Source organism: Mirounga angustirostris, unplaced genomic scaffold (genome assembly GCF_029215605.1).
Source record: "Mirounga angustirostris isolate CCGP_5_RB_7025 unplaced genomic scaffold, mMirAng1.0.hap1 SCAF_8, whole genome shotgun sequence".
NCBI classification, from domain to species: domain Eukaryota; kingdom Metazoa; phylum Chordata; class Mammalia; order Carnivora; family Phocidae; genus Mirounga; species Mirounga angustirostris.
In genome coordinates, this window is record NW_026991716.1 from 80036487 (window position 1) to 80049656 (window position 13170).

General features: G+C 34.5%; 1 protein-coding gene across 1 annotated transcript in view; it reads right to left on the reverse strand.

Annotated features, from left to right (window-relative positions):
* Positions 1 to 429: 429 nt before the first annotated feature.
* Positions 430 to 13170, reverse strand: part of EPHA7 (EPH receptor A7) — a 165644-nt gene continuing 152903 nt past the window's right edge. The window contains exons 15-17 of the mRNA XM_045867237.3: positions 6880 to 7073; positions 5707 to 5862; positions 430 to 3942 (exon numbers count right to left, since the gene is read on the reverse strand). Coding sequence (XP_045723193.2) covers positions 3828 to 3942; positions 5707 to 5862; positions 6880 to 7073 — 465 coding nt within the window. The 3' untranslated portion in view covers positions 430 to 3827. The remainder of the gene's footprint in view (positions 3943 to 5706; positions 5863 to 6879; positions 7074 to 13170) is intronic.

Here is a 13170-nt window from a genome sequence, read left to right on the forward strand (position 1 = left end):
ACTCCCCAAGTTGCCATTTTATATCAAATGTCTAAATTATTTGTCAGGGTCTGATGACAAAATATTTCCTTTCACACGCAAATATCCTTGTTAGTACCATGTAGTTGCAGTTTAAAAAAAAAAAAAGAAAGAAAGAACAATGAAGGTTTTAACTAAAATGTTTGATAGTAGGGCTCTTTGAAGATACAGTCTTAACTTGTTATTCTGTAATAATTAGAGTGGAATTAAGTCACTGTGCAAAAGGATGAAGGGAATCAGTAGCTATTAATTTTCTTTGTATTCTGATTGGTCCACTGAAATATTTCAATGAAACCTTTACTCTAGACATCTCCTTTCATGATATTGTGTAAGAAAATAAATGAGTAAGGGACATAAAGGAACCCGCCAATGATTGGAGACAGGATTTTCTTTACATTGTCTAATAGACTCGTTTATTATTTTAAGCTGGTAAAAAGAGACTTATGATTCGTGTTGAAGAAAGAGTTATTTGTGCTTGATACATTGAAGACACTGTTCAAAAGCAGTTTGTCCTTATAAAAGGATGACCCCTGTAGTAATTCTTAGGCAAGGAGGGATAAATTCAACCAACAAAAAGCACATCTCGCCCCAAGTTCCCCATGATTTCTCCACATAGAGCAAAAAAAAAAAAAATACACATCAGTAATTTATTTGAACATGCACATCAGCGAGTAGCACTGTTCTGGCCACTCAGGAAACAAAAGGGAGAATATCAGCATTACCTAAAATTAAAAAAAAAAAAAAAGAGGTGAATTACACCATTTTAATTGTCTTAAAAACACGGATAAGAGGAGCAATTAAAATATAGTCCTAAATAGTACTAGCTAATGTAGATTACATAAGTATACAATATGATTCAACTAATAGTGCTCTGACAAGCATAAACCACCGGTTCGAGTAAACAAGGCCCAGATCGATTGCTGAGAAAATGTTAGATTCAGATGTAATAAAAGTTACTTTTATTTCAGTACTGAATGCAAAACACAAGTCAAGTGTGAAGACAGCATTCTAAAAAAGGTGGCTCTGTTAAAGCAAGGAGGCCATTTCCTTTTGCATTTTTATAATTTTTGACTTCTATTTTTGACGTTCGCTTTTTCTACCTTTCCTCCCCTGAGCACTAATTTATCAAAAAATGATTTCAAGGTGCAAGTTGTACATTCTTATCGTTGTACCATTTCATCTCTTTCTGGAAGAGAGTAATACAATCAGCATTACAATGTTAATTCTTTTTCTCTGAATATTTGTTTCACATACATGTATTTCAAAATCATAATGTTGGTTGGGAAAAGAAACCTACGAACGAGAGAGTGATGTATTCATACACTTCCTATTGTGCTGTGTGTCTTTCCCATCCCTACTCCCCTTTCCCTGTAAAGAGCTGTAAAAAATTTAAGGCAGATGAGGTATATTGCTGAAGAAAAAAGTTATTTTTGAAAAAAAACTCAAAAAAAACTTTTATTCTGCCCTTCTACTCAAGAAAGACTACTCAACTATAAATCTAGTGCTAGAAAAAAGCAGGAAAGACACCACTTGCATGTACCATACTATGTCTTCTATTTCTAGAATGGCTTTTTGTTAATTTAATTTTAATAGAAAAAATAAGCACCTTAAGCTATGAACAGGAAAAGAACTTCATTACTAGTGAGTTTAGAATCCAAACGGAATTAGGAACACTCACTCAAACTCTTTCACTCATTCTCTCAAAGGCCAATGCTACTGATTAGGATTGTAAAGTGCTGTACTTAGTATAAACACTGAATACACTGCAGACACTGAAAAATAACCCTCAAGCACATTGTGTTATAGTTCCAAAAATATATTTACAGTCTGTTACAAAGATTACAAATGGAAGTGTCTAGGTGACTGTATTATGCTAATTAAAATTATCTTACAGATTATTTTTCTTTAGGGACAAAAAGCATTTTAGTGAAATTAAAGTGATTTTTCTAGTCAATCGAAAAATAAATTAAAATATCAAATAACACTGTACAGTGATTTAAAAGAAAAAAAAAGGGTGGGGAGGGGTTTGGGAAGCAATCCATTTGAGTTTTTCTATAGCCATCTTTGGTCCTAAATGTGGGAAAACACATTATGTAGCACTGAAAATACCTGTTCTTTTGTGATGCTCTGCAAGTAAAATAGAAAAATATAGTGCATTTTCAATGTATTCAGAGCCCACTACAGAGAAATGTGTGTACAAAACAAGACAGTATAAATAAAATTTACAAGTTTTACAAAGGAACATTTACAGGTTTTTGTTTCTGTTATTTGTTTGTTTGTGGATGCCCACATTATCAAACAAGACCAATTATGACCGATCCCTGGGATCTTTCTCTATTAAAATCATTATAAACAGCCCAATTCTCTTTGGAAGTACAACAGTTCAATTCTGGGGTAGTTCATGATTTTCGTAACTTTGAAAGCATTACTCACAATATGTATACATTCCTGAAATATCTATAAAGACACATTTAATTATTGCTTATGAAATTCTAACACAGTAATCAAATAATATGGTTTAATAAATAAAGCTTAAAAAAAAAAAGCCAGATCCTTCACCTTTTCCTTACACAGTAAAAAGAGTTCTTTCATTTAATAAGCTTCTGACATCAGCGTTCACAAATAAAAGACTTTTTAAACACTGCAGTGGTGATATTCTGTGCAGCCGATTTGTTTTTGAAAGGTGAAAACGTGAACTGCCCCTTTTCTCCTGCTTCAGAGTTCTAATATAAAACTTACTTCTTTCTTTTAGCTTTTGGACTGCATTAAACAGAATAGGATATAAAATATACGTCAACTATTTCTCCTAAATTTCCTAATGTCTCAATATTGGAAAAGACCTCGATGTGCTCGGATTAAATTTTAGATAACACTGGATAGTTCTTGCTCTCAGAGACTTGCCTTCACCAACACTCTTTAGATGAAGTGCCTCAATTTTTTTTGTACTCATAAACCTACAATTTGTGTGTTTTTTTTATTAAATTCTGTCTAGTAAAATCACTCTATAAACAATCTGTTAAAAGTGCCTTATAGTATTTATGGATCATTATTGCTTTTTTCATTGAAAAGATAGTGTGTTGTCTGATCTTTACAAAAAAATTTCTTTTTAAAAAATACCAGAGCTCTTGGCAACTTGCATTTTCTCGACTACCTGCCAATTAGCAAACAATATCAAAACAGCACTGATTAAACAAAGTAAAATAGCACAAAAAGGATACCAATGTTCTGACAGAGATATATCTTCAATCATGCTATGTGTTTTTTTTTTTTAATTTGAGATTCTTTCAAAGGTACCCAGTGTAGTAATGTGTCATAGATTAACACTAAAAAGGTCCAAAGCTATAAACAACTTTCTAAAACAAAGTCCTTATGAAGAATAAACACAAATGATTTTAAAAAGGAATCATCTGAAATCACATATTTAAGGAAAATATTTCATTGATTTTAACAATAAGATCATGATTTTATTTGACAAATATATTCTTTCTTAAATTCTTTATGTACATTTTAAAAAGTCTATAAGATAAAAAGGAGGTTAGAGAGCTCAAGGTGTTTGGATGTTTTCAGGTAGTACTTTGTTTATTGTCACTGCTGTTTTCCTGGCCACCAGTGGTGGATCCTAAATTCCCTTTTTATAGATTCTGGTGGCACTTAGGAGTTCAAGTCTATAGGTGCTTCTTAAATCTTCTCTTCACTGTAGGAAGGACCCAGGACATCAACTGTCTTCTAGCAGCATTCTTATGCATATACCGAAGGCCAGTACTGTTCTCTTGCAGTCCATAATCTCCCTCATGAGGGAGAAATGCTTATCACACTTGGATGCCAGTTCCATGTAAATGAAGCATTTGTGCTCTCATAGTCTGAATGCTGCTCATGATTTTCTTCTGATGGCCAACCAGTGTGATCCCTAAACTCATCACATCTCTGAAAAAGACAAATGTATTTTGGTAGTTACCTTACAAAGGATTTATTTGGCACTCAACTGTCATCAGCTCTTGAATTAAGTCATCTGTTTATCTTAGGCAAATAGATCTTATCTTAGTGGTTTGGGTATTAAAGATCACATTCTTGCAGTGGGTCAGACTGGCAAACTTCACCAGCGTGCTACTTCCCAAGAACCTAACTGCTCAGGCTCTCAATTTGCCATAAGTTATTTTTAAACTGATATGAAATTTTGTATACAAAATTAATCAAAGTCTTAAAATTATTCTTAACTTAAGGTAAGATCAGGAAATGTTATTTGAAAGGTATTCTTGAACCTAAGTGAAGTTTAAAATTTTTAATGGTTACAATAGATAGAGTACAAATGTAAGCATTTTGGGTTCTAGTAAATCAAGAATCTTCGACCATCACCAAAAGATTTATACTGAGTTTCATTATTATGTGGTAATCCTGAGCATATTATTGGTTGTATACTCAACTCCGGTTCAGTTTGATCATTTGACTACATTTTAGGAAAAAAAAAATCACTTTCTAAAATGTGCAATACTATGTTTAATAGCTTAAATGTGACATCAACTAACTGTGTCTGTGTATGTACTTTTACTTTTCCTAATAGCCAGGAAGATTGAGCTTAGGTATTTGCAAGAGGCTAAAATATAGCAACAGTACCATAGCGTAGTATTTCATAATCATGGTCTAATAAGACTTTGAGGATCCTAGTTTTTCAGGGAAGTAGATTGCTTTGGAGAGATGAGGTATACTTATGCTAGCTCTCCCATGTGGTGACTAGAAGGAAACCAAACAAGATGGCACGCACACGCTTAACTTCACGGAGATGCCACCTCCTGACGTGCCAGGAGAGGGAAGCTGACTGCCGGCCTTCTCAGCTGAGAAATGTAAAACCCTTTGCACAACAGTACCTAAGCTGGATCTGCTAATAGAACTTTGAAAACTGTTTCCCATTTTCAAACACATTGACCCAGAGGAACTTCATTGCCCGTGAGACGTATGTTGCAGCCAAAGAAGCTGATGTTCGGAGATACTAAGTGGATTTCCTAAGACCACATAATCAGTGAGGGAGCCAGAAAGGAAAATTTAGTTCTTTTCACTTCCAGTTAATGGCAATTTCCAAAGTTGTTTTATGAGGTCATTCTTCAGGTTAAAAAAAAAAAAAAATGAGTCAATCACACACCTTCCAAAACATAAGCTAAACTCTTAGTTACAGTTAATTGAATTAAGCTGCTTTGGACCTCTTCAGAAAGTAATCCTATTGGATGTCATAATGCATTTGGCATTGGGTATGAAGCTTTGAGTTTTTAATGTCATACAAACATGGGGAAAGAAATCCTCCTTTGCAATGGAGAGAATCTCTTTAATGAATAGGCACCTAAATGATACAGGGTTAAGGAAAGAAGGTTCATGGCATGGTGTTTAGTACACTGGCAATGGAGACAAATGAGCTACCACTTACTAGTTGAGTCAGTTTTGGGGAAATACTTACATTCTCTGAGCCTGTGCCTTGTTGTGTATAAAACTACTGACTTAAAATTATTGGTGTGAGAGTTTAAAAATTTACTGTAAGTTCAAAGGTCTATTTAGCACAACACCTGGCACATAGTAGGCACTTACTAAAGCGATGATTTTCTCCTTGATTCTGTGGTTTACCTCTCTTTAATACATGGCAGATATAAAGCTTGGATTGTACATAACATAGGCTTAAATAGAATTTTGAGAGTTTCAACTTACTCAATAGTCATCCTGGCCACTGATTCAAGGGAGTTGTAGCCAGCTGCTGTGAAGTTATCTTTATACCTTTCCATCTTAATAGCTTGTAGCCATTCTCCAACTGAACAGAAGGTAGTGAAGTCAGGAGTGTTTTGATCCAAAAGAGGACTTATTGGCCTAGATACAAATGAAAACAGAAAAGCAAATTTTTTTTTTTCATGAACTACTAAAGAAAGAATGTCTTGGCCCGTACAAAAATAAGGGTATAAAGAATAAAATGACATATTCTAATGGGTGTTACAGTAACAGATAAACAGACAAATCTATACAAATCTAAAGGTTGCCCGGTAACTACGAACTCCGAAATTTACATTGTATTTAGATTTGACGACCACCAGATGTGTCTTCCACACATTTTTAAAAAGTACAGCCAACAGTATTTGGAATCAGTCCATATGTATTTGTTCATTTGCTTCACCAAGAGCAACTGGGAATAAAGGAAGCACATTTAACTGTGGACTAACTCGTTTCGACTAAGTGATGCTATTGAGAACGCTGCTTCGCCTTACTGACGGCAGCCTGGCTAGCGCCTAGTGAGCTCAGACACCTCTGCCGGGGCCCAGCGAACGTCAGGTGTACCTGGCCGCTGGAGTGGAAAGATTTCTAGTAAGCCTCACAACAGGGCAAGCCACGGGCAGAGAATGGATGGAGTGTTTTGGACTCCTTTTAATGGGTAAGCCTCTTTCATCCCATACTGAGCTACCGTCATTAACTTTAACTTCACAGAGTCATTTTACTAAATGACTCAAAGCAAAAAAAATACGGCATACAAAAATAATAAAGTGATAATATAGTGATAAAGACCCACATAACAATAATACTGACTTGAAAATGTGAAATGCCACCTAATCACTAAATTCCAGTTTGGAAAGTCTTCTAAAAATGCCAGCCAGTGAAGCTGCCATAACTTTTAAGAAAACCAAAAGGCAATAATAACAGCTCTCGTTAAACACTAATTTAATTAAGGTAAGCCATCTGAAAAGAAATCAAAAACTTCTGTGAACACAATAAGTTTCACATTGGTTTATAGTTTAACACAAATGTCAACTTGCCAGTGGGTTAGGACTGAGGAGATAAATGGCTCAAGTGAGTATTTGAATGTCCCCTAGATTCCATTCCCTTGGTATTTCTTACCTACTACAAGTTCCCAGGGGCATTTTCAGACTATTTGGGTTTCGAATCATTTTGTCTAGAATTCCAACTATCTGTTCAAACTTTGGCCTTTCCGCACGTTCCTTTTGCCAACAATCCAGCATCAATTGATGAAGACCAGCCGGGCAGTCCATGGGTGCTGGTAAACGATAACCTTCTTCTATTGCTTTTATAACCTAATAGCCAAAGGGACATTAAAAATATTATTGATTGAGGTTCAATTATAGTAACATGCATTGTCTAGTAGGCAAAGTGATTTATCTAGATAAGAGTGAAGCGTCCTTTGAAGTTTTGCAAAAGACTTGCTTATTGTTTTCCTGAACACCCATGAACATTCAAATGTGTTATTAAGGGGTGCATGAAGAGCACGATATCATGACAGTTCTTAGTTGACTCAGTAATTAGGAGCAGCGATTAAGGTCACCCGGGGTGCAAGAGATGGAAAAATTTTCATGTCATCCCAGAGGTTTTGAAAAGGAGTATGTTATGAAACCATTTTACTTGCATATGGCTGTACATGTACATATTTGTCTAGGGATGTATGAATTCTATTAGTTGTAAGAGGAAGGTCTGAGTTACCCAGAACTGCCCCCCACCAAGTGTCACTTTTTGTGGGGCTCAAATGACACTTTCCAACAAAATCTCAAAATATGTGAATGTGCTATGATAGAAAATATTACCAAGCACACTATTATTTTAAATAATATGGAGCCTACCTATTTGGAAATGTATAGGATTATAATATATAGTGGTGTGCTGGGACAAGTAATATACATGAAGGTGACTGTACCATTTTCCAACTCCAAGTTTAGTGACCTCACACTGGCAGACTGAAATCAGTCTTGGGAAGGGGCCATGGAAAGGGTTACACCCGGAAATTGGGAAAGGTTAGAAATTAGGGCTTTCCCACTCAGAGTGCTGGTTGTTCAAGTCTTAGCAGCACATCACTTTGTATTTACATCTAATAGCAGCCTGAGACACTGCATCAGTAGCTTTGAATGTTCATGAAAAATAAGTCTCCAAAGACATGGGTACATGGCAATCAAAAAGTCTGAAAGCTACTTATTCAGACTTGTTTCTTTTTATTTATATGGAGAGCAAAAATAGATCTTAAAAATCAGAAATTGCTACAATTGGAGAAGCACAGGAAAATAATTAAGAAGGCAAGCAACACAAATAAGAACTTGTAAAACAGGGGCGCCTGGGTGGCTCAGTCGTTAAGTGTTAAATAAATAAAATTAAAAAAAAAAAAAAGAACTTGTAAAACATTAACATCAAGGGGGATTAACAAATCCTTTTTGATACTGACTGACATAATGGCAGTAGAAATGCAAAACAAAACAAAAAAATGACTCTGGAAAAAAACAAATGTAACCTTGAATTTTTGAAGAAAATAAAGCCAAATGTAGGCAGACATTTTTTTTTTTTAAAGATTTTATTTATTTATTTGACAGAGACAGAGATAGCGAGAGCAGGAACACAAGCAGTGGGAGTGGGAGAGGGAGAGCAGGCTTCCCGCCGAGGAGGGAACCCGATGTGGGACTCGATCCCAGGACCCTGGGATCATGACCTGAGCCGAAGGCAGACGCTTAACAACTGAGCCACCCAGGCGCCCCAAAATGCTGGCTTTAAGAAATGTTGATTAACTTAATATTTATAGGGAAACATATCCCTAAGATGCTTGTTGACATTCAAGAATAGCACATTGAAATGTAAAAGGTTGCCGACTGGGATGAATAAAGTAGCTGGCATCAACAATTTTTACAGAAAATTCTTCATATAAGAAAAGAAAAAAAAGTACACTTTAGGAAAAATCTACGTATGCAAATTGATAAAATTTAAAAGGTAAATAGATTAACTTAATTATAATAGTTTTTGAAAAGTACTGCAAGAGAAAATCCTCAGCTGAAATTCCTGCCTGATTACTACATTGTACGTCCTACACATCATTTACTTGTACTTTGGAAAGCGAGGTTAAGTTATTTAAACAGTGGCTTAAGTTGTGAATAAGTAAATCGACAACTTCTAAAAATTTATATATTCAAAATGACCAATAATAAACAATCGGGAGGCATTTTTTTTTTTTAACTGGGAAAAGAGTAGCTTTCCTTATATTTGAGGTTGCTTGTATTTGAACATAAGCAGTATCTTTCTGATTTGACAGGACTCCACCCCCATCCTCATAACATTAGTGCAGTCCTTATTATTTTGAACCACCTTCTAACCAATCTCCCTGCTTGTAGTTTGTCTTCAGATGTCCAGAAAGGAACAAGGCACGTAGAGTGATCTTTCCATTTTTCTGGCCCTGTAAATAATCTTTAAAAATGCAAATCTAGGGGTCCCTGGATGGCTCAATCGGTGGAGCATGAGACTCTTGATCTTGGAGATGTAAATTCGAGCCCCACATTAGGTATAGCAATTACTTAAAAATTAAAAAATAATAAAATGTAAATCTAAATCTTATCCTGATCCTCCTGACATTAGAACTCTTCAGCAGCTCTCTAAGCCTTCATAAAAACATTTAGAATTCTTCATCACTGAACACAATATATTCTTAAGTCTTTGTGCCAATGAACATAGTACCATTAAATGACTCATAGGAATGAGTTAATGAACCCTCTGCGGTTTCTCCTATTACATTATAGGAATTTCATGATTCCTATTATTACAGCAGGGAAACATTTATCTCAGCACAAAATTAAACTTCTGACTTTCAAAGATACAGTGGTTTACGAACTTTTTAAGGAAGAGCAGCTAAGGACAGCATTTAAAATAAAAGATCCTCTGGATTGGGAATGGACTTTGGGACCCTAAATTTCCCATTAGGAATCATGCACCTACCTCTAGGAGCACTAGAGAGAATTGCAGGGAAACTTCAGCTTCTATAGAGCACAGGTCGGCATAATCCAAGGTATACAGACCCTCTGAGGGTAAACCTGCCGATGGGGGATGATTCAGGCACAAACGGAATCTAGAGGTTCTACAGTTTTTATTTGGTTAGCTGCATTTCATTTCCAGTTGGGAATGTAAAAAGTACTTTCCGAAAATAGTTATACATTCTTGGAAACAACAAGGCACACAGGTAAAACAGTTGAACCTACACTTTACTTAGAGCATTATGTAATTATTCACAAAATTCATTTAAGACACCTTCTTCGAAATTACCAGAAGCCCCTTGGACAGGGATTTGACCATCCAGATCTAGCCTTAATATTCTAATAAAAGTCAAAGAAAACAGAAAAACGTTAAGCAATTTCTAATTCTAGATAGGTCCCAGATTAATAGGAAGTGACTTTGGTAAATGACATTTATATAGGAGGCACTTCTTTGGTATATACTGTAAAGAAATACTTAGAAATAAAAACAAGAGTTGCTTGCTGCAAAGTGTTTGAGTATTATTATAGTATGATCATTGTAATTAAGAGAAAAAGGAATACAGAAAGACCCCTTGATAATGGGCCTGTAATAACTCAAAATGGGATCTAACATGATTGACTTCTGCTTTTTGCTCATGCTCATTTCCATTGCATTAACCTCACAATAATATATAACCCACATTTTATGCAATTAAATATTTTGGACCACATATATGGGATTATGGCAAAGTTTTACCCCCCCCAAAAAATCACAATTTTGTTTCTATCATAATATAAAAAATACGAAGTCATAAACCAGTGGTGGTTTTTAAAAGGAAAAAAAACAGGGCTCACAATTTAACTGAGGTTAAATTTAGTTAAAGTGTATTATATTTTTGAAGCTCTTAAAATGTCCTTTAGTGAAACATTTTAATAATTTAACTTTATGGAAATTTGTTTTTATCATCCTTATGACTACCTGTCAGTTTAACTAACAATTTATTGGTCTAGCTTAAAGTGAGAAGAAATGACTTTGTTGAGTACTATAAACAGAAAAAATATAATCTATATAAAGAATTTCAAAATTTCAAAATTTGAGGGTAAAAGTTTTATTTGAACTAATTAAGACACACATTTAATTTAAAATAGCTACTGTGAATGCTAAGAGTATTTTCAATTTCTGTAATATTCATTATGTTTGACTGAATTTACATACATAAAGATTTTTCTTTGAAAGGCCATTACAGAAAGGGCCAAACATCTGCAGATTTTTAAGAAAAAAAAAAAAGAAGAAAGAAAATTAGAAATTTATTTGGGAAGCTCACCCTCAATTTTAATAGCAAATAACTAAATTCTAACTGCTCCCATTGCAGTGAAAATTCAAGAAAGTTATACATACATGAAAATACAGTAAGAATCCGTTCAAGTGTTAATTAAGCGATAACCTGTTTGGATGTGGATATCATCAGCCACACGCATACTATCTTTTCCCAAGTTTTTCTTGCTCACTGCCCTGCCTAGCATGCAAATAAAGCCTTCTGGAAACTATCTACCTTACTGACTTCTATAATACTCCTGGTCTGTTCAGAGTGATCACAGAAACCTCCCTTTATTCAGCATCAGCCTGGAGTTTTGTGGACTTGCTTACCAACATAACCATTAATTTACATGTTTCTCACGGTGTCTTATGAAAAGTCTTAAAATCCAAGGCACTTGAAATGTGAAGGCTTTCTAAAATCCCTGACAAATTCCTAGCAACTAAATCTGAACAACGTAAAGTTAGTTAATTCACTTAATAAATCGATCTAAACTAATTAAAAATAATAATATCTGGTTAGATCTGTTGAAAGCAAACTTCCCAGAAAACACAATCTATTCACACATGCACAAGATTTCCATATGCACTGGAGGTTGTCAGATCTCTTAAGTCTCTCCATGAACTCCTACCAGAGACTTCAAGTAAAGAAGCTTTTATCTAGAGAGTTTTTTGCCAGAATGAAATTCATTATTTTGAACTATTCATTTTTTTCACCATTTGCATTTTGAAACTTAAACATGTAGTTGCTCAAATAGCACTTTAACAACATAAGTATAAAATAATAAGTATTATTCTATAAGAAGAATATTAATATAAATTTCACCATAAAAACAACTGTGTGGGTAACCTCTTACCATTATAGAAACTTGTGTCTGAATTTATAATTCAGACCTTCAAAATTACAAAAAAAGAAGAAAGATAGTGCTAAATGTTCTAGGACAGAAGCAAATGTCCTTGTAGACATAATTTCATTTGATCAGTAAAAATATTTATTAATTCTTGATACACTAATTATATATTTTTGACATTTCATTTTCAGGAAAAACAATATCTAAGGAATTCTAAAAATTAAAATTGAAGATTTTTTTTCTTCTTAACCATTTCTATTACTTGTTTTTTGGAAGTTCAGTGAACTTTGAATTTAAGTCATCTTATATTCCTGTCATTCCCTTTATGTTTGAATCTAGTACAGAAGGAAGGTGTCAAAAGAAATGAAACTCCAGCGAGTGTCTAGGGAATGTAAATATTTCTCTTTCTCTGCCCCAAGGATTTGTTTGCCCACATTTTGACGGTCCATGGAATCCTTGACACTGAGTCCTGTCAAATATTAACAACTTTGCCTCTGTCAAACGGATGCATCATTTAGACTTTTATCTTTGAAAAACAAAAAACCCAAACCAAAAAAACAAAAGAGTTTCATGTCATATCTCAGTTCAAAGCACCAAAGCATTTAGATGACTTAAAAGCTCCACCTCTTGAGGCTCTGAGCTTTTCAACTAATTCAGAAACTTGTTCAACCTTACCAACAAACGATCTGACTTTAGTTGTCGAAAAATAACTATTTACAAGTTTTAGGAATTTGATACGGTAAATTCTAAAATTAAACCCCCAATACTGATTTGATATAACAATGTTTGTGACCTCTTTTTGAAAAATAACTCAATTTTTAACTTTAGTCAGCTTCTATTGCTGTCCATGTTTATAATACTTCAAGAATTCAGTATTCCAGTTTGCTGGTCATATTCCTTTAAATGGCAATACAGACTTTCCTCAAGCACCACTTACTTCTTTACTCGTCAAGAACATGCATTTGTACCATTTCCAAACTCCTTCATAAAGCCTTTCATCAATTTGCCCCAACTTAATCTGCATATCAAATCACTACCAATGTGCACATCTGTGTTCTAGGATAGGGAGTATATTTGGTTCATCTCTACACACTTTGCTAAGCTTTTGCTTCTGGACTGTTCAATGTGCCCCCTTGGAAAATTTTCTCATTAGTTATGAACCAAAATCTTCTCAGATTTCCAGTTCAAATCCAGGATATTTTCCTAGGTTTTACACTTGCTCTACTTTTATCTAAATTTCACTCACATTTTC